Genomic DNA, 16254 nt, shown 5'->3' with positions numbered 1-16254 from the left:
TCCCTTTAAAGTTCGCAATTGAAATTCGGAAAGTATGTCTAAATGTTTTATTTGTTTTTACTGATTTGTGGGAGTCTAAAGGGGATAGTTGACCAGCACGTCCTGGCGCGCCAGCTCCAGCAACATGGGATCGTCGAAGAATTTGTTGATGGACACGTCCTCGGACAGACCCTTCCTGCGGCGCGTCTTGATCATAAACTCTCTGGCCAAATGGGATGCTTGCTGCGGCTCCAGAGGGCGAATTATGATGCTCTTGTCCAGGGGATCGCCAGGCACTATCTGCCAGTGATGGAACACCGAAAGGCAGAAGGCCTGGCCCTGGGTGTGCGTGCGGAGATCCGTCTCAAATCCAAATGAATCAATGGCGGGTATGAAGGCTTTAATCGTATAGATGGGAGAACCCGACACGGGAGCATCCTGCGTTACGTGGCCTCTGCAAAATAGATTATATACAATTTACAGACATTCTCTTAAGGAAACATGAGCAGCAGAACTCACCTGCGCCTAGCCAGCACAGTATAAACAGCGGATACACAATCTGCCGGCGCCTGAACCTCTACAAACAGATACGGTTCCATCAGACGTGGGGTGGCCATCAAAAACGCCGAGTATGCCACTCGACGGGCTGTTGGAATGATCTGTCCACCGCCTCGATGCAACGCCTCGTTGGCGATGACGCCATCGAGAATCTTAAACTTGACATTGCGGATGGGCTCCTCGCACAGCGGCCCTTCTCGCGTTCCCCATTGGAAGCCCTGCACAATCGAATCCTTAACCGCGGTCAGCAGGTTCTTGTCCACTTCCGAGGGCAGGGTGTCGTCGACCAGGATATTGGGACCCGTGGAGTCGGGACCGAAGGCCCAAATGGAACGCGCCGCAAGCAGATCCCAATCGTAGTTGACCTGGAAGAACTCGCCGATGCGCTTTTTGTTCCAGTTTATGCAGACGGTTCCGTTCTCAATGTCCTCGGCCAGTCCCTTCTCCAGTGGCTCCGAGATCATGGTTATTTTGTTTTTCTTATTCGGCGTCTCGGCAAAACATTTCAGCGAACTCGTTTCCACAACTGTTTCGCAGAAAGCCACCACGGGATCCGCCACTTTGATGTCAATCTCCGAGTACATCTTACGCAGATCGTGCATGACACAATCCAAGTACAGCTCGCCAGTGCCCAGAATAACATGCTCGCCGGATTCTTCAACTCGAGTCGAGAGGAGTGGATAGGATTTGTTCACCTTACGTAGGCCATCCAACATCTTGGGAAGCTCGGATGGATTAACTGGCTCCACAGCAATCTTGATAATGCTCTGGGTGTTGAACTTCAGTGGCCGGAATATGTAGAGGTCTTCTGGAACATTGATATCCACAATGGTGGAGGTCTTGACGATACACTGATCGATGCCTTCGATGAGCACCCAATTTCCGGCGGGTACTCGATTTAACTCCACCTTGTAACGAGACTCAAATACCCACAGACGACCCACTTGCAGAATGCGAGAGTCCTCCTCATCCTGCAAGGTGTAGTTCTCGCCCAGGACACGCACCTCTTGGCCAGCGTGTAGGGTACCAGATACAATCCTCGCCAGCACTTGGAAGAAAGTACAGTCGTCGTTGGGATACATCTTGGAGCTGTGCACCATCAGAGTGCCGTATTGGTTGCATGAAATCATATCCCGGTAAATGTCACCCTCTTTGGGTCCAGTGTAAATGTGGTCCACCTTTCGCTTGGCATTTTCCAGTGGGGATTTAATGTGCTCCACGCACATGTCCACAAAGCCGCTGCAGTCGCCCATGAAGCGGTTACAGACGAGACGCAGCAGTGGTCTTATGTTGGACTTCATCTCCTCCTTGGAGACGCGCACATTCAGCTCGGCCAGAGTGTCCGACAAAGTGGTGTCCACATCGCCAACCACCTGGGCTATCAGCTTGTACATGGGCTCCAAAATGAATTCCACAAAGCTGCGCTGTGCCGAATTGTGCGGCTGCTTCTTTGAAAACTTGCGCCTATTAAGAAATACTTGGGATTAGCAAATGATTTGGATACTTGGGCATCACTTACGTTTTACTGTTGAAGTACATGTCGCCCCAAAGCCGCTTGGCAAAGTCCAGGTAAGCCACTCCCTCATAGGTGTCTGCATACAGCTTGGCAAAGGATTTCAGAGTGAAACAAAAGCCGTACAACGAGCTGGCGAAGCACACGTTGCCGAGGATGGGCGAAACTAAGAGATTGTCATCTGGAGCGCCATATGTGCTGCAAGAATATTGTAAATTAGTAAGATCAAAAAAGGGGTTGGACATAAAGCACTTAATCACCTCAGCAGCCCATTGACTTCCTCCACAATGTGTTTCAGCTTAAAGTAGGCGTCCTGGGGCGGCAATTTTAGCTCCAGGATGAGGCGATCAATCTGCGAGTCAGAGAAAACCATTAGAAAGTTTAGTGTCACCATAAGGCCAAACTCTCACTTTGTTTATGCAAACGGTGATGGCCTGGCGCTCTTGCACCGCGTGCTTGAGCAGCCGCTCCGTGTTGAGCATGACGCCCTCGGCGGCATCGATGAACAGCACGACGCCATCGCTCATTCGCATGGCGGCGGTGGCCTCGTCCGAGAAGTTGACATGCCCCGGGGTGTCGAAGATGTTCAGCAAGTAGCTCTTCTGCTTGACATCCTGCAGGACAAGTGTGACCGGCGTGGCCTTGATGCTGCAGCCGCGTTCCTGCTCCGTGAACAGGGTGTCCGTGTAGCGCAGCTGGCGCTCCTCCATGGTCTCAAACTGCGGATGCGTCTGCCGGATGAGGCAGTCGACAAAGGTGGTCTTGCCGTGGTGCAGGTGGCCAACCAAAGCCACGTTGCGAATGAGCGGCGGAGTGTCCATGAGATCGGCCATGAACTCCATATCGTAGGTGGTCTCCTGCATGTCCTGCTCCTTGATCTGGAACTTCAGCTTCTTCACCGGCTCTATGAGCGGCTTGTCCAGCGGCTGGGCGTCCTCCTCCTGGACAATGGTCTCCACATCCGGGCCGTAAACCTCAACTGCTGACGGATAGTAGCGTTTATCCTCGTGCAAAACCACGGCGGTCACCTCCTTGTCCTCGTCCTCCTGGGGCTCCACCTCGTCCTCGTCCATGGCGTCCTTTAAATGAAAAACCATAGATTAATCATTATTTTTATTGGTTTTTTGCACGTTTATACCTCTGGATCATCCTGCACATCGGGTTGCCCGTAAATACTTTGGTCATCTTCCTCGTCGCTGTCTAGATCGGGGCCAATATAGTTGCCAAACTCATCGTACAAATCGGAATCCATGGTTTTTCCTAAAAAATATATATATTTTAATATTTTTATTCAAAATTTGCCGTCGGCGTCTTAGAAAATTTAAAACTTTCGCTGTGCCTCCAAACTTATGTTACTCTTGGTTTTTGTTGTTTTTAGCGACTTACCAATTGTTACAGCACCTTCTGATTGCTAATTTCTTCTTTAAAACGTAAGAAAACTGCAAATAAATTAATTATTCACAATTTTTACACAAAAACGCGGACTGCAAACACGCTGTTCTTCTTCTTCTCCGAAAAACAATCAGCTGTTCAAAAACCGGCATTAACAACGGCATTGCCAGCACAAATAAAGTAAGCGCTTGCAGCCCTGGCGGCAACATTTGAATTTTCCAGTTCATTAAGGCTAATTAACGTTTTTGCCAAGCAAGCAGGTAGCTGAAATACGCATGAAAACGTAGGTAGACCCTTGCGTTTATATTGCACTGCAGTCGCCAAAGGTAATTAGTCGAAAGTGTCAACCGAAGGCATCAGCATCATTATGAAAAAATTCTGTTTGCTTCTTCTGATGGCGCATTTTGTGGCCTCAAGCCGAAATTTAAACGATATTCTCGGTCGCGAGGAGTGGATTAGCATAGCAAAGGAGTATATCAAAAACCACAAGCCCTACAAAGCCAAAATCTACGTACCCTACAAGCCACGCATCGTAAATTTCACCAATCCATTCGATGGAGATTTTTGGGACACAACCACGGTGGCCACAAATGCAGAATCTACCACCAATCCGCAGGAGTCTACTCACTACTTCACTGGGGAAGCATCTACTACAACGGAGGAAAATGTCACTGAGGAATCTACAACTTCGGCGGCGGACTATTCAACCACCGAATCTAGTTACGTAACTTCAACCACGGATACTTTGTATTCCACGACAACAGCTTGGCCGGAAGTCACCAGCACAGAAGCTATAGATGCCACAGAATCAGTAGCCGTATATTCCACAACAGAAGATTCTACAGAATATTCAACTACAGAAACCAATCCAGACAGTACTGAATATGCTGAATCAACATTAATCTACCCAGATTTAACTACAGGATGGCAAGAAACTACTACAGAAACTATTCAGAGCTCTACAGGATTGCAGGAATCAACAACTACAGAAACTATTCCAAGTACTACGGGATGGCCGAAATCAATGACTACTTTAAGTTCTGAATTTTCAGAGAAAGAACTAATGAAAACTACCACAGAAATAGAAATCAATCCAAGCACTACAGAATTGCCGGAATCAACGACGGAATCTGCTGATTCTACCACAGAACCGAACGAATCCACATTTGCATCATCCACAGATCAAACTACAACTGAAGCAGCAGAAACTTCAACAGAAGGATTGTTTTCAACAACAGAAGCCCAGGAATATACCACATCCTTGCTGGAAATCATTGCCACGACTCCGGGCGTGGAAACTACCACGTCGTATCTGTATGGAGTGATCGACAGCACCAAGGAGGAAAGTTCTACATTATCAACACCATTTGGATTTAATTTAACAACAACGGAAATAGTAGAAACTCAAGTAGAAACCACAACACCAAGGCAATTGAATTTCGTCGAAGATTACGTTCGCCAAAGACCGAGAAAATTGAAGTACTCTTCGGACACGGAGCCTGAACTTTACTGGTACTAAAACTTATAACAAATAAAAATTAAGGGTTTGAATTTAAGCATGATTAAAAATAATTGGAAGCAAATATTAAGAGAGTTTGAATTTAAATAAAAACAATTGGCAACGCGATTTAAGCTATGGTTTATTTTAATTTAAGAAACGCGGTCACACTGGCCAAAAGTCAAACACATTTTTGTTTGATATTTCAGCAGAACTTTGCTATTTTTTATTAGTTTATAGCGTAAATATGAGTTTGTCCAGTATAAAGCAGAAAGAAGTGAAGGGCAAAAAGAAAGTACTGCCCAAACTGCGCAATATTCTGGCCAATCCTTACAAACAGCACAGGTAGGGCAGGCTGAAACCAATAAAAGCGGAATCAACAGGTTGTTTCTCTTGATTTTAGCCCTGTTTTATCGGATCAGGAAGTGCAGCAGTTTCGCCAGATACTGCAGAATGCAATTAAAAGCAGCGACGGAGAGACCAAATCGTTTGCCACTCGATTTGGCATACATCTCGGCCTGGAGAGCTCCCTGCGCGCCATAAACTCGCGGCGTTTCTCCTGCCTATTGATTTCCTTGAGCCTGCGACCAACTCACCTCATGCGTTTAATGGCCACCAGTGCATCAGTCAAGATGCCCACGGCACCCATTTACGCGCAGCCAAAACTGGAGGAGCTTACCCAGGAAATCTTTGGAGTAAGGGCGCTTGCCTTGGCCTTGCCCTTAGATTTGAAAGCTATAAGCGAGGACTTGGAACAGTGGATTACTGCCCGCAACAGAACACCTACACCTGCCAAGAAGATAGCCCCAAAAACGCACAAGAAACCCAAGAAGAAACCCGAAATAATCCAACCAGCCGAAGAGGAAAAAAAGCCGCAGCTCCCAGTGGCTGAAAAGAAGGATTGGGGTGATGATTTCATATCCTGCTTCTCGGACGAACCCTCTGTAAAGTTGGACCGCGTGGATGTCCAGGTGGAGACCCAAAAACTGGGCAATGCCCTCAGTAATTTGGCCATGAAAGCCAAAAGCAAAAAGCCGGTAGCAGAAGTAAAAAATAACCCAGTTAAAAAGGAGAAGTCGCCCAGCCCAGAGCCCATGGAAGTGGAGGTGGAGCCAGATGATGATGATTTTCTGCCTGCAGATCTGCACAACTATCGCCCTCTTACTGTCCACAAAGTGCGTCCTAATCCCGACAAGAAACCCAAAAAGAAACGAAACAAAAAGTCAACCAAGTCCTAGAGATGGTTGGCAACGCCACCGCAACAGCTGTAGTTTTTAGGTTATGTTATTCAGTTTGTTATCGTAATTGTTAAGGCGCCGCACACAAAATGCTCCGGACTTTTCGTCAAATAGCCCGACTAGGGAGATCCCTAAAGACGCCAATACCAACTAGATTTCTGCCCAAACTCCCAACCACGTTAGAGCTGCAGGCTCCTGTGCACACCTGTGTTTCTGCTTGGAAGTACGACAAGAAATCCTCGCGAGCATCGGATGACTTGGACAGCGACGACGAGGATGATGAGGATTTCAAGGACGAAAGGGACTCCAAGGTGGTCAAGACCAAGGTGAACTCACTGCGCGCCGATCTCCTCCTGAAGGCTGGCCTGGGCATGGCAAGAAAGTAAGAAACAGCCGAAGATTCCCAAAATGCCCCCAATAACCATGATGTCTTGCCTCCCTCAGCAAAGTGGAACTGAATTTCTACGAGAGCAAGATACGCGTCAATGGAAAGAAGCTGCCCAAAAAGAGTGTCCAGGTAAGGAGTCCATATATAGGTAGAATTCAATCTTATTATTTACCATTGACAGCTTGAAGTCGGCGATGATATCGACGTAATCCGAGGCTTTAGTCAATCGAATCCTTCCCACCTGGTCGTGGCCCGCGTCTCAATCCTCTCTGTCAGCGAACGCGAGGAAGGACTCAGCGTCCACCTGAGGCGCTACAAATCCCTGCTGGTCGAGAATTACCGGGGACCCAACGCCTTCAAATCCTCGGAGCACGTTGCTCATTAAAACCAATTAGGAATAAAGGGTGCTACTATTAAGAAATGGATAAAGTCGAGTGAGTTAACTCAATACAAGAAAGACAACTCAGCTTTTAAAACAATATCGTCGATTTGAATTATTTTTACTGATTTATTTTATTTTGTAGTTGAACATCTAGAGTATTTTACATATTTTCCTTTATATGCGATCTATGGTTACCACATCCGACAACTCTCAGCCTTTGGATGCATGGGACTGCCCAGTGGGCACTTGTAGACCTCAGCAAAATCGTCGTTGTTGGAAACGGCACCCAGCACCCGGTACTTGTCGATGGTGTGCGCGCCGGTGAGCTCCTCCCAGTAGTGCTCCGGCTCGTAGTCGGCGCACCACAGCTGCGCGAATCCCACGAAGAAAAGCTGCTCCGGCGACAGGTCGAGGCCGGGCATCTGCTCGTTCTTGGGGGACAACGTCTCCCCATCCGCTCCACTTCTTTGCAGCTGCTTCATGTGGTTTCGATAACCGGCGAGTGCGGCCCTCAAGCCACCGGCGTCCGCTATGTTCTCGTCCCTTGTCTCGTTGCCGCGAATCGTCTGGTTGATTTCCGGTATCAAATATTGGTTGAAGTAATCCACATAGCACTGCGCCCGTTCGTGGAACACCGCCTCCGACTTTCCGGACCACCAGTCGCGAATCTCGCCGGCGCTGTCGTAACTGGAGCCCTCCGTATCGAAGCCGTGGGTCAACTCGTGACCTATCAGATAGCCAATGGTGCCGAACTTCAAGGAATCGGGCCATGATCGATGGTAGGCAGGCGGATGCAGGATTCCCGCCATTACGTACACCGAGTTATCCAGATTGTAGTAGAACGCGTTCACCTGCATCCCCACCAGAAGTGTCAGCGGCTTTGTGTCCTTGGGCAGCTTGTCAGCGTGAAAGCCAGCGTAGCGATTAAGATAGGTGCCCAGTACTCGCAGATTGATCAATGTCTGGGCATAGCTACCTTCAACAATGGTCAGATTGTTGATCTCGCGGATTAGAGTGTCCGAAAGCTCTTCGTTTTTGTAGCTCCCGATCACTGGCGTGATGCCGGCCTCCTTGCTCAGAGCCTCTGCCCGCGTCTCCGCGTCCAACCACTCCACACTCGCGAGTATCTGTCGCTGGGCCTTTCGCATTTTGTTCACTATGTCAGAGATCTCCGAGTGCTTCTCGTCGGTGAAGTGCTCCTGCGAAAGTTAATTGATATCAATTGAAAAGCTAAGCATCACACATTCACAGCATCCAAACTTACCGCCATGTAGAGCTTGTTGAAGAGTTGTGGCAGCGTCAGCTGGACGATCATCAGGCAGTTAACCTTTTGGTCCTCGGGCTGCTTGGGCTCCTTCAGCTTGTCGTCCATGCGGTAGAGGAACCGCATGGCTAGATAGTTGGCCACCGCCTCCGCATGCTTGGCGCACACCTTGTCGAGCTCCACATAGTAAAAGTCGCAGAATTCGCCACCGGACGAGCCGCTGTAGAAGTCTATCCCATTCCAGGCTATCTCATAGTAGCTCCTCCACTGCCCAAATGGTGGCACCTCCCTAATCTCACTCAACCAATCGCACTTATCTTTATCGCCCTGGAACTTATCCTCAATGCTGAGCGCATCGCGCCAAAACGCAAAGACGCCATCGATCACGGCGGAGATTTCATCCTCGGTGAGATTGTACTCCTTCAGGTAGCCGCGCATGCGATGCTCGTTGAGCTGGTAGGCCCGCGAGCTTGTGTTCGTAACGTGGTCGGTGTGGACGATGTGGTCAAAGCCCAGCTCGGGCAGCTTGAAGTACGGATTGAAGGGATGCTGGGGCAGAATTTCTTCGTGGATCAGACTGCGAATGCCATAGTTGCTGAGATGGGCGCTCATGTTGAACCAACTGAAGCTGGAGGCGTTCCAGGCGTCTCTGTCGACGGCGGGAAAACCACCCAGCGACCTGATAAGCGAAAGATAAGCGGGATCGGCAGCTGGCCGCGGAAAGAGCTCGGCCGCCAGGCAGGAATTGTAGAAGCGTTGTGCAACGAGCAGCTCGGCGGACACATTCAGCGCCTCCGCCAACTGTGTCCTGGTCAGCAGCTGCTCCGTCACGTCCATCAGTGTGTAGCTGATGTCCAGGATATTGCTCCGCCTATGGGGCGATTGCCGCGGCGCTTTCACGTTCTTCCAGTTGCCGCACGCGAACTCGTAGAAGTCGTCGCACGGATCGACGCTGAAGTTCATGTAGGACTTCATCGTGGCGCCATGGGATCGCAGGTAGTCGGTCGTCTCATCCGTAATCGCGTTCTCACGGGACTCATCGCCAACACTCCGGGCCTCACAGTGCCTCAAAGCCACGCAGATCAGGATGCCAGCTAGCAGTCGGAAGTAGCTCGAGATTGAGAACATATTGGCGCGATTTGCAGGGCACACACGCAGTTTGTATAATATAATCAAGTAGTGCGGCCAGTGATCGATCGACCCGGATTATTTGGAAAACCCAACAAGCTCGACTGCCTAATCCGGAACGCGATTGAGAACTGAGCAAGCAGCAGCATCTCTCCGATCCCATCGGCGTGTGCTTTTTTTTCGCAACCATGCCGACCAGCAGCACTGGACTACAGAGATTATAATGAAGGCATCACTATGACGTCGTTCCGCACACTTTCACCATCTTTGGTGCGCATTCTAAGCCACTGCTTTGAATAATATTAAGGAGGTCATGGGCAGCCAAGCTATCTCTCCACCCAACTTAGTATTTCGGTAACCACTTTCTCAGAATGGGAACGATTTTGCTGAACTGTGTAGTCCGGCTGTTCTCTTGGCGAGACTTGACCTAAGCCACACGCTTCTGTTGATAAGGATTTGTAAGTTCTGGGAGATTCATTGATAGCGCCCCTCATTCATTCAGAGTAAAAACATTTCTCATTTTCTGTTTCAAAATCTCATCGTCACTTGTGTCACACAATTAAACATCTGCGTTCTTAACTTTTGTCCTAATTAACTTAACACTTTTGTATCTATGTTGTTTTTTTTAAAGAAATTATTTATATATCAGGTGGTATCTTAATCTGTTCATTATGCATAATTACTTTTTTTATACTTTCCTATAGAGATCTGTGTGGTAAAACGTAAAAGTATTGCTTGTCACGTTCCAAAAAACATTTTGCAGTTTTCTCCTGATAATGAATATTTATGAAACTTAAACACCTCATCCATTGAATTCAGTTCAAATTGAAACTTTTTGCCGCCCAAAAGTCGATAAAAAAAATACAATCGATAGACAACCAAAGCGCACGAAGTGTGCCCAGAGATCCGACTTGAATTTTTGTTGTTGTGCCCGCCAGCGGCTACGGTCACATCAGGACCCATAGTAATTTTATAAAAATGTCGTTTTCCGCCATTGGTGATTGCCAATTAATTTCGCAATTATACCAGGTGAAAGCCACTGAAAGGGGTGATCCGCCATTTCCTAAAGCTGCTCCCATTTCAGTACAAGAAGCATCGCGTCGTCTGCAGCGCCAAAGTGCTGCCGACACCTGTGACCCATTTTGAGCGGGAATCAAAGAATGATTTCCATTGGATGACCGCGGATCGCTGGAGCCGGATTGAGTGTGGTCTGTGGCGCCTGTTCGAGAACCTGAAGCAGTGGCAGGATGCCTACCAGCTGGACACCGAGCTCATTATCGATCACATCATCGTGCGCGTCCAGGCGACCGATAAGTCGCATCCTGCTACGCTCACCCTACTGGCCGGTACGGAGTCCAGCTCCAAGGATCTCTGCCTGGACCTACAGCTGCAATACATCACCCAAGAGGACACCACCATTGTCGGCGTCATACCCGCCAATCTCAAGCTTGCCACGGAAGCAGAAACCAATGGCACCAGACCCGCATCCCGCAAGAACCGCGTAGCAAACTCAGGATCCAAGCCAAAAACGTTAGTACGTTACTTTAGTTAGTCCCAAATACCTTATAACTTTGAAACCTTTGAGTAGCCGGCTATAGGCTTGAATTGCGTGCTTATTGATGCCAATGGCTGTGAACCACCTTTGCACTTTTCACATTTTATGTACCGAAGCTGAATGCATTTTAATGTTTTCTCCACTGCATGATTCCCCTCCAGCACACAATCGAAGCCCAAGCACATAGACGCCGACGACGAGGATGACAAGAGCTCCACCACGGCCAGCCAACCAACCAAGATCAAGAGCGAGCGCAGGTCCATTTCCCAAGGTGGCGAAAAGGATAAGCCTTCTTCCAGCAGCCCCAGTTCCTCGCAGCACAGCAACCGCATGAAGCGATCGCACAGTCCATCACAGCAGTGAGTTAGGCGGAGGCTAGGATGTGAGAGAAGTAAGAGCCCATTGATCTATTCGCAGGAATTCCAGAGCCAGTTCCGTTGAGCCCAAGCCTGCACGCCGCTCCGGCCGATCGCCCATACGCCCGAGTCGATTCAAAAACTTCGTAGTTGGGTAAGCCATAGAAATATGAATACTGTAGCGATCATTCATCATTTCCTGCATCATTGGCTGCCATTTTCAGCGAGACCAGGGGCGGCAAGAGCAAAGGACCCAAGCCCAAGGTGAAACGGGTATCGCCAGTGCCGGCCAAGGATTTCAAGGTGGAGCAGATGGACGGAGCGCGGTTCGATGCGCTGCAGCAACTGGACAGCATGCTGGACATGCCCAAGCCGCGCGAGGTTAAGATTTTGTAAGTGACTCGAGATGAAAATAAAGCGAACACGAAAGTGCCTTCAACTTGCGTTCTTTTGATTGGCTCAGACTCTTGGAAAAAATGGGCGAGGACGAAGTGCTGAATACCTTCGAGAGCTATCGCAGCGACTTCGATAAGCTGTTCAAGGAGCGCGAGTTCAAGCCGCGCACCAGTCACTACATGAACATTGCCCACATGGACATAATGGACATACTGAGCAAGAGCATTCACCAGCAGATGCTCAAGAAACTGGGCGAGGTCTACAGCAGTCGAAGCGTAAGTTTGGGGCGACCTAAAGTGGCATGTATGCATCCTAACACTTCCCGATTACCAGAACCACACGGCGCTGCTGGTGAACGGACTGCTCCCGCTGTGGATAGTGCGCCTCTTTATGGACACGTACACGCTGTCCCACTCGGAGGCCGTGCAGCAGATCCGCGACCAGATGAAGTACAACACCTACTTGAAGGCCCTGAACGATGAGCCGCTGAGTTCCGATCTTGACTGATCGAGCACTAAATTCACTTCGTTAGCATTTGTATTCGATAGAACTATTTTTTTGTATCCGATTGCGGAACTTTTTCATTGCGCGCCATACTAGATGGTAGTTGTTTTAGTTTTAAGTTCATTTGTCTTTATTTATTTTGATTGGAATCCGTTGTGTACTAAGCATATTACATTGTATAAATACATAATTCACTTGCTTTCGAAAAAAGAAAACGCTTGAGCAACCGAGTGTGCTGGCTGTAATGGTGGAGTGCTCTCTGGGCGACTGGCGGTGATGACGGCGTGGGCGAAGGACTACGAAATTATTTTACTTAGAATCTAGCGTGTAATGTTGATGGAGCGCCCGCCCGGCCACCCGGTGGCTGTTTGAAACTCAGTCTGAACTTCACACTCTTATGTACAATCTATGTGGACAGTGGGTGAGGTGAAGTAGTTTACAGCTCGTCGTGCTGCTGCTCCTCCTCCTCATCGTCGGCGTTGCCGCTCTCCTGGCTGCCGGTGGCGGTCTCCTCGGCGTCATCCTCCTCGTCCTCGTCGATCTCCACCTGCTCGTCCTGGGAGACACCCAAGGTCTGGCGCATCATCTGCTCAATACTGTCGGCGAACTGCGAAGTCTCCTGGAGCATGTATCCAGACCGCAGGGTGGCGGTGCGGAACATCATCACAGCCATGTCCTTGGCGGTGTCATCAGCCTCGTCGGCCTCCACGCGGCGCAGCAGCTCGCGCATCAGCGGATGCCTGGGATTGATCTCGAGCGTTTTCTTCTGGTTGAGGTAGTACGTTCGCTGAGGATCGTCGGACTTCTGGTGGGCGTTGGACATGGCCAGACGCTCCATGTTGCCGGTCCAGCCGAAGACGCCGGCCACGAGGGCGCATGGCGAGTTGCTCAGACGCTCGGAAACCTGGGCCTTGGAGATCTGATCCTTGAGTGCCACATCGTTCAGCCACTTGACCAGCGGCTCGAAGGTGCTCTTCAGCGACTCGAAGTTCTTCTTGCTCTTCTCGGACTCGTTCAGCTGGAATCCCTCCTTGGCCACGTTCTGGAACTTCTTGCCATCGAACTCGGGCAGCGCGGAGATGCAGTACTCGTCGACGGCCTCCACCAGATACAGCACCTCGTATCCCTTGCTCAGCAGACGCTCGACGAACGGCGACTTCTCGACCTCAGCGCGGTTGGCGCCAGCGATGTAGTAGATGTGCTCCTGCTTGGCCTTCATGCGCTCCTTGTACTCGGCCAGCGAGGTGACGCCCTTGCCGTTGGAGGTCTGGAAGCGGAGCAGCTTGGCGAGACGCGATCGGTTGCTGGGATCCTCCATCACGCCCAATTTGATGCTGCAATGAGTCAATTAGGTCTTGATGAGCAACGTAAATCCAAGAATTCTATGTTATAGTTAATGGAAATGCTAATTTAACTAAACTTTACACGTCACCAGTGCGAATATTAAAATACTACGTGGATTTCCTTATCTTATCTGCGCGGAATTCTTTAAAGCAACAAACTAAATATATTGCATAGCTGGCAAATAATAATACACGTCACTATTCTCAATATTATAATGGATTCTGCGGAAATGCTTATCAGCAGTATCCATAAATAACTAATCATTCTTAATTCCTAGAAAGCAACACTTACTTGGTGGAGAACTCCTTCCAGAACTTCTCGTACGCCTCCTTGTCGATCTTCTTCAGCATATCGAGAACCTTGCGGACCAGCTTCTTCTTGATCACCTTGATGAGCTTGTGCTGCTGCAGAGTTTCGCGGGAAACGTTCAGGGGCAGATCATCGGAGTCGACGACGCCGCGAATGAAGCTCAAGTAGTTGGGCATCATGTCGTTGAACTCGTCGGTGATGAAGACACGGCGCACGTACAGCTTGATGTTGTCGGACTTGGTGCCGTAGCGATTGAAGGACTCCGATGGCTGCACCTTGGGCACGTAGAGCAAACTCTTGAAGGTCACCTCGCCCTCGGCGATGAAGTGCGTCTGGGTCAGGGGCTCGCTGGAGTCCTTGGTCAGGCTCTTGTAGAAGCTAGTGTACTCATCCTCGGTCACTTCGGCGGGCTTGCGCGTCCAGATGGGCTTGCTGTCGTTGATCAGGGTCCAGTCCCAGGTGGTCTTCGAGACCTTTTTGGTCTTGGGCTTCTCATCGTCGGCCTCCTCGACCTTGGCGTCCTCATCCTCCACGTCATCCTCGGACTTCTCGGGCTTGGCCTCCTCCTCCACGGGCACCTCCTCCTCGACGGTCTTGCTGGACCACATGCGGATGGGGAAGTTGATGAACTGCGAGTACTTGCGGATGAGCTCGCGCACGGTGTCCTCCTCCAGGAAGTCCTGGGCTTCTTCCTTCAGGTACAGCGAGATGACGGATCCTCGCTTCAGAGTATCGCCACGGGGATCCTCGGTGATGCTGAAGCTGTTGGCGTCCGACTCCCAGATGTACTGCTTGTCGTCGTTGTGCTTGGTGGTCACCACCACACGATCGGCGACCAGGAAAGCGGAGTAGAAGCCCACACCGAACTGTCCAATCATGTCGTTCATATCGAGTCCCTCCGACTTGCTGGGATCTTGCATCTTGGCCAGGAAATCGGCAGTGCCGGACTTGGCGATGGTGCCCAGGTTATTGATCAGATCCTGGTGGGTCATGCCGATGCCCGAGTCCATGATGTGCAACGCCTTGTTCTCCTTGTCGGCCTTGATGCGGATGTGCAGCTCCGGATTGGTCTCCAGCTCCTTGCTGTTGGACAGCGCCAGTAGGCGGATCTTGTCGATGGCATCGGAGGCGTTGGAGATCAATTCACGCAGGAAGATCTCCTTGTTGCGGTACAGCGAGTTGATGATCAGCTTCATCATGCGGTTGACCTCCGTTTGGAAAGTGAACTTCTCAGCCTGCACACACAGACAAAAGACAAAGAAAAAAGGGAAAGGAAATCCCGGTCATACGTGTACCTTTCGAATGACCTGGCATGAACCCACCTTCTCGCGAATTTCCTTCAGCTGCGCCACGTTCAGACCGTCCAGCTGGATGGCCTCCTCCTCGCGCTTCAGGGTCTCGGCATCTGGGGATTGGGAATTGGGAAAAGGGGGCGGTTATCGTAACGCTGACGTGTACCAAACAAAACTCTCCCAACTCCTCGTCGTCGCGAGAGGGGGCGTGTCTACGTACCGGTGCGGGAGCCCTCCTTGAAGGAGCCCAGATCCAGGTCGATGGTCTCCGTTGCGGCCTCCTCCTCATCGGCGGCTATCTGATTGACGCCTACCAAACGAGAATCAGACGCCAATTAATTAGGTTAAAACGCCGGTTCAAAGCGGCGTGGCAAATGTGCACACTTACCTGCTAGGAGCAGCAGGCCCACCAGCAAAAAGTACTTCATGATCGTTGGTAGCTTAATTTACGAATCTTGAGCTATCGGTTCGTCCGGCGAAAGGCCACGTCACGAATAACAGATGCAATAAATTAGTCCGCACTTGCGTCGCCTGCTTTGATTTTTTTTTACTGACGCCGACCAGCGGCTGGAAGGCCTTTAAATGCCTCGCAGAGTGACCGTATTCAGGCGCTGGAACATTCTGAGCGCATTGGAAGGAAATACCAAGGGCTGCACTGGAAGTAGGATATATTTACAGCACAGAGCAGGAAAATAGTGCCAATATGGAATTATTGAATGTGTAAGAAATTGTAATGTTTTCTTCTTTGAAAGCTCATACATTCATGGAATCTATTTGGGTTTTAGTTTACAAAAGGATGCAGTGCCAATACTCTACTTTTAAGTATATTAAATATGATAATTTACATTCGTATATCTGTAGTCTGCAAATGGAACACTTATGCCGGAAAATATATGATTTATATTTGGAAAAAATGTGTACTTGTGTCATGTGCACAGCAACTAAGCTTTAAAATAATAAATTCTTCGGTCAATTGCGCAACAACTTTGTGTATATAAAATTTTTAAGCTACCAAAATTGATAACTGAGAACTTATTGATATAGCATTCATGAAATAAATATGAATTGAAATAAAATATAAATACCTAACAAAGATCGAGGAATTCCATTTCGTTCTATTATATATAACATATGATTTTGTAGCGATCGATTTATTTT

General features: G+C 49.3%; 7 protein-coding genes across 7 annotated transcripts; 4 read left to right on the top strand and 3 right to left on the bottom strand.

Moving 5' to 3' along the window:
* Positions 1-33: 33 nt before the first annotated feature.
* Positions 34-3605, bottom strand: LOC27207186 (116 kDa U5 small nuclear ribonucleoprotein component). The gene is made up of 7 exons (XM_016182922.3): positions 3437-3605; positions 3189-3310; positions 2461-3129; positions 2311-2402; positions 2057-2248; positions 499-2001; positions 34-433 (listed from the first exon to the last, which is right to left on the bottom strand). The coding sequence occupies exons 2-7, from the start codon at positions 3300-3302 to the stop codon at positions 76-78; spliced, it is 2928 nt and encodes a 975-aa protein (XP_016036666.1). The 5' UTR covers positions 3303-3310; positions 3437-3605; the 3' UTR covers positions 34-75.
* Positions 3606-3658: 53 nt separating this feature from the next.
* On the top strand, positions 3659-5018 carry LOC6729909 (cell wall protein IFF6). The gene has a single exon (XM_016174538.3). It carries the CDS (start codon positions 3810-3812, stop codon positions 4959-4961), a length of 1152 nt encoding a protein of 383 aa, XP_016036665.1. The 5' UTR covers positions 3659-3809; the 3' UTR covers positions 4962-5018.
* Positions 5019-5078: 60 nt separating this feature from the next.
* On the top strand, positions 5079-6178 carry LOC27207021. The gene is made up of 2 exons (XM_044923409.1): positions 5079-5285; positions 5344-6178. The coding sequence occupies exons 1-2, from the start codon at positions 5188-5190 to the stop codon at positions 6176-6178; spliced, it is 933 nt and encodes a 310-aa protein (XP_044779344.1). The 5' UTR covers positions 5079-5187.
* Positions 6179-6267: 89 nt separating this feature from the next.
* On the top strand, positions 6268-7045 carry LOC120284205 (mitochondrial transcription rescue factor 1). Its single transcript, XM_039295100.2, has 3 exons — positions 6268-6560; positions 6623-6695; positions 6748-7045. The coding sequence occupies exons 1-3, from the start codon at positions 6268-6270 to the stop codon at positions 6949-6951; spliced, it is 570 nt and encodes a 189-aa protein (XP_039151034.1). The 3' UTR covers positions 6952-7045.
* Positions 7046-7060: 15 nt separating this feature from the next.
* On the bottom strand, positions 7061-9487 carry LOC6729906 (neprilysin-2). The gene is made up of 2 exons (XM_016177689.3): positions 8213-9487; positions 7061-8147 (listed from the first exon to the last, which is right to left on the bottom strand). The coding sequence occupies exons 1-2, from the start codon at positions 9338-9340 to the stop codon at positions 7140-7142; spliced, it is 2136 nt and encodes a 711-aa protein (XP_016036661.1). The 5' UTR covers positions 9341-9487; the 3' UTR covers positions 7061-7139.
* Positions 9488-10208: 721 nt separating this feature from the next.
* On the top strand, positions 10209-12366 carry LOC6729905 (uncharacterized protein CG4951). The gene is made up of 7 exons (XM_016174540.3): positions 10209-10369; positions 10425-10870; positions 11057-11254; positions 11313-11405; positions 11476-11643; positions 11715-11922; positions 11981-12366. The coding sequence occupies exons 1-7, from the start codon at positions 10319-10321 to the stop codon at positions 12152-12154; spliced, it is 1338 nt and encodes a 445-aa protein (XP_016036660.1). The 5' UTR covers positions 10209-10318; the 3' UTR covers positions 12155-12366.
* Positions 12258-15687, bottom strand: LOC6729903 (endoplasmin). The gene is made up of 5 exons (XM_002105169.3): positions 15485-15687; positions 15317-15406; positions 15127-15209; positions 13787-15039; positions 12258-13485 (listed from the first exon to the last, which is right to left on the bottom strand). Exons 1-5 carry the CDS (start codon positions 15522-15524, stop codon positions 12588-12590), a joined length of 2364 nt encoding a protein of 787 aa, XP_002105205.2. The 5' UTR covers positions 15525-15687; the 3' UTR covers positions 12258-12587.
* Positions 15688-16254: the final 567 nt, after the last annotated feature.

This window comes from Drosophila simulans, chromosome 3R (assembly GCF_016746395.2).
Source record: "Drosophila simulans strain w501 chromosome 3R, Prin_Dsim_3.1, whole genome shotgun sequence".
NCBI lineage: Eukaryota > Metazoa > Arthropoda > Insecta > Diptera > Drosophilidae > Drosophila > Drosophila simulans.
The sequence above is the reverse complement of the archived record's forward strand: the minus strand, read 5'-3'. Positions and strand labels throughout refer to the sequence as shown.

Bases quoted from the DNA above. Each gene is read 5' to 3' on its own strand.
- LOC27207186 (XM_016182922.3), bottom strand. From the start codon at position 3,302: ATGGATTCCGATTTGTACGATGAGTTTGGCAACTATATTGGCCCCGAT. The intron at 2,002-2,056 runs GTAAGTGATGCC...ATTTCTTAATAG, and splicing joins ATGTACTTCAACAGTAAAAC to GCGCAAGTTTTCAAAGAAGC. The intron at 434-498 runs GTGAGTTCTGCT...TCTATTTTGCAG, and splicing joins ACTGTGCTGGCTAGGCGCAG to AGGCCACGTAACGCAGGATG.
- LOC6729909 (XM_016174538.3), top strand. From the start codon at position 3,810: ATGAAAAAATTCTGTTTGCTTCTTCTGATGGCGCATTTTGTGGCCTCA.
- LOC27207021 (XM_044923409.1), top strand. From the start codon at position 5,188: ATGAGTTTGTCCAGTATAAAGCAGAAAGAAGTGAAGGGCAAAAAGAAA. The intron at 5,286-5,343 runs GTAGGGCAGGCT...TCTTGATTTTAG, and splicing joins AATCCTTACAAACAGCACAG to CCCTGTTTTATCGGATCAGG.
- LOC120284205 (XM_039295100.2), top strand. From the start codon at position 6,268: ATGCTCCGGACTTTTCGTCAAATAGCCCGACTAGGGAGATCCCTAAAG. The intron at 6,561-6,622 runs GTAAGAAACAGC...TGCCTCCCTCAG, and splicing joins GGCCTGGGCATGGCAAGAAA to CAAAGTGGAACTGAATTTCT. The intron at 6,696-6,747 runs GTAAGGAGTCCA...TACCATTGACAG, and splicing joins TGCCCAAAAAGAGTGTCCAG to CTTGAAGTCGGCGATGATAT.
- LOC6729906 (XM_016177689.3), bottom strand. From the start codon at position 9,340: ATGTTCTCAATCTCGAGCTACTTCCGACTGCTAGCTGGCATCCTGATC. The intron at 8,148-8,212 runs GTAAGTTTGGAT...TAACTTTCGCAG, and splicing joins TCAACAAGCTCTACATGGCG to GAGCACTTCACCGACGAGAA.
- LOC6729905 (XM_016174540.3), top strand. From the start codon at position 10,319: ATGTCGTTTTCCGCCATTGGTGATTGCCAATTAATTTCGCAATTATAC. The intron at 10,370-10,424 runs GTGAAAGCCACT...CTCCCATTTCAG, and splicing joins TAATTTCGCAATTATACCAG to TACAAGAAGCATCGCGTCGT. The intron at 11,255-11,312 runs GTGAGTTAGGCG...ATCTATTCGCAG, and splicing joins TCGCACAGTCCATCACAGCA to GAATTCCAGAGCCAGTTCCG.
- LOC6729903 (XM_002105169.3), bottom strand. From the start codon at position 15,524: ATGAAGTACTTTTTGCTGGTGGGCCTGCTGCTCCTAGCAG. The intron at 15,407-15,484 runs GTAAGTGTGCAC...CTCGTTTGGTAG, and splicing joins GGGCCTGCTGCTCCTAGCAG to GCGTCAATCAGATAGCCGCC. The intron at 15,210-15,316 runs GTACGTAGACAC...CCCAATCCCCAG, and splicing joins CAAGGAGGGCTCCCGCACCG to ATGCCGAGACCCTGAAGCGC.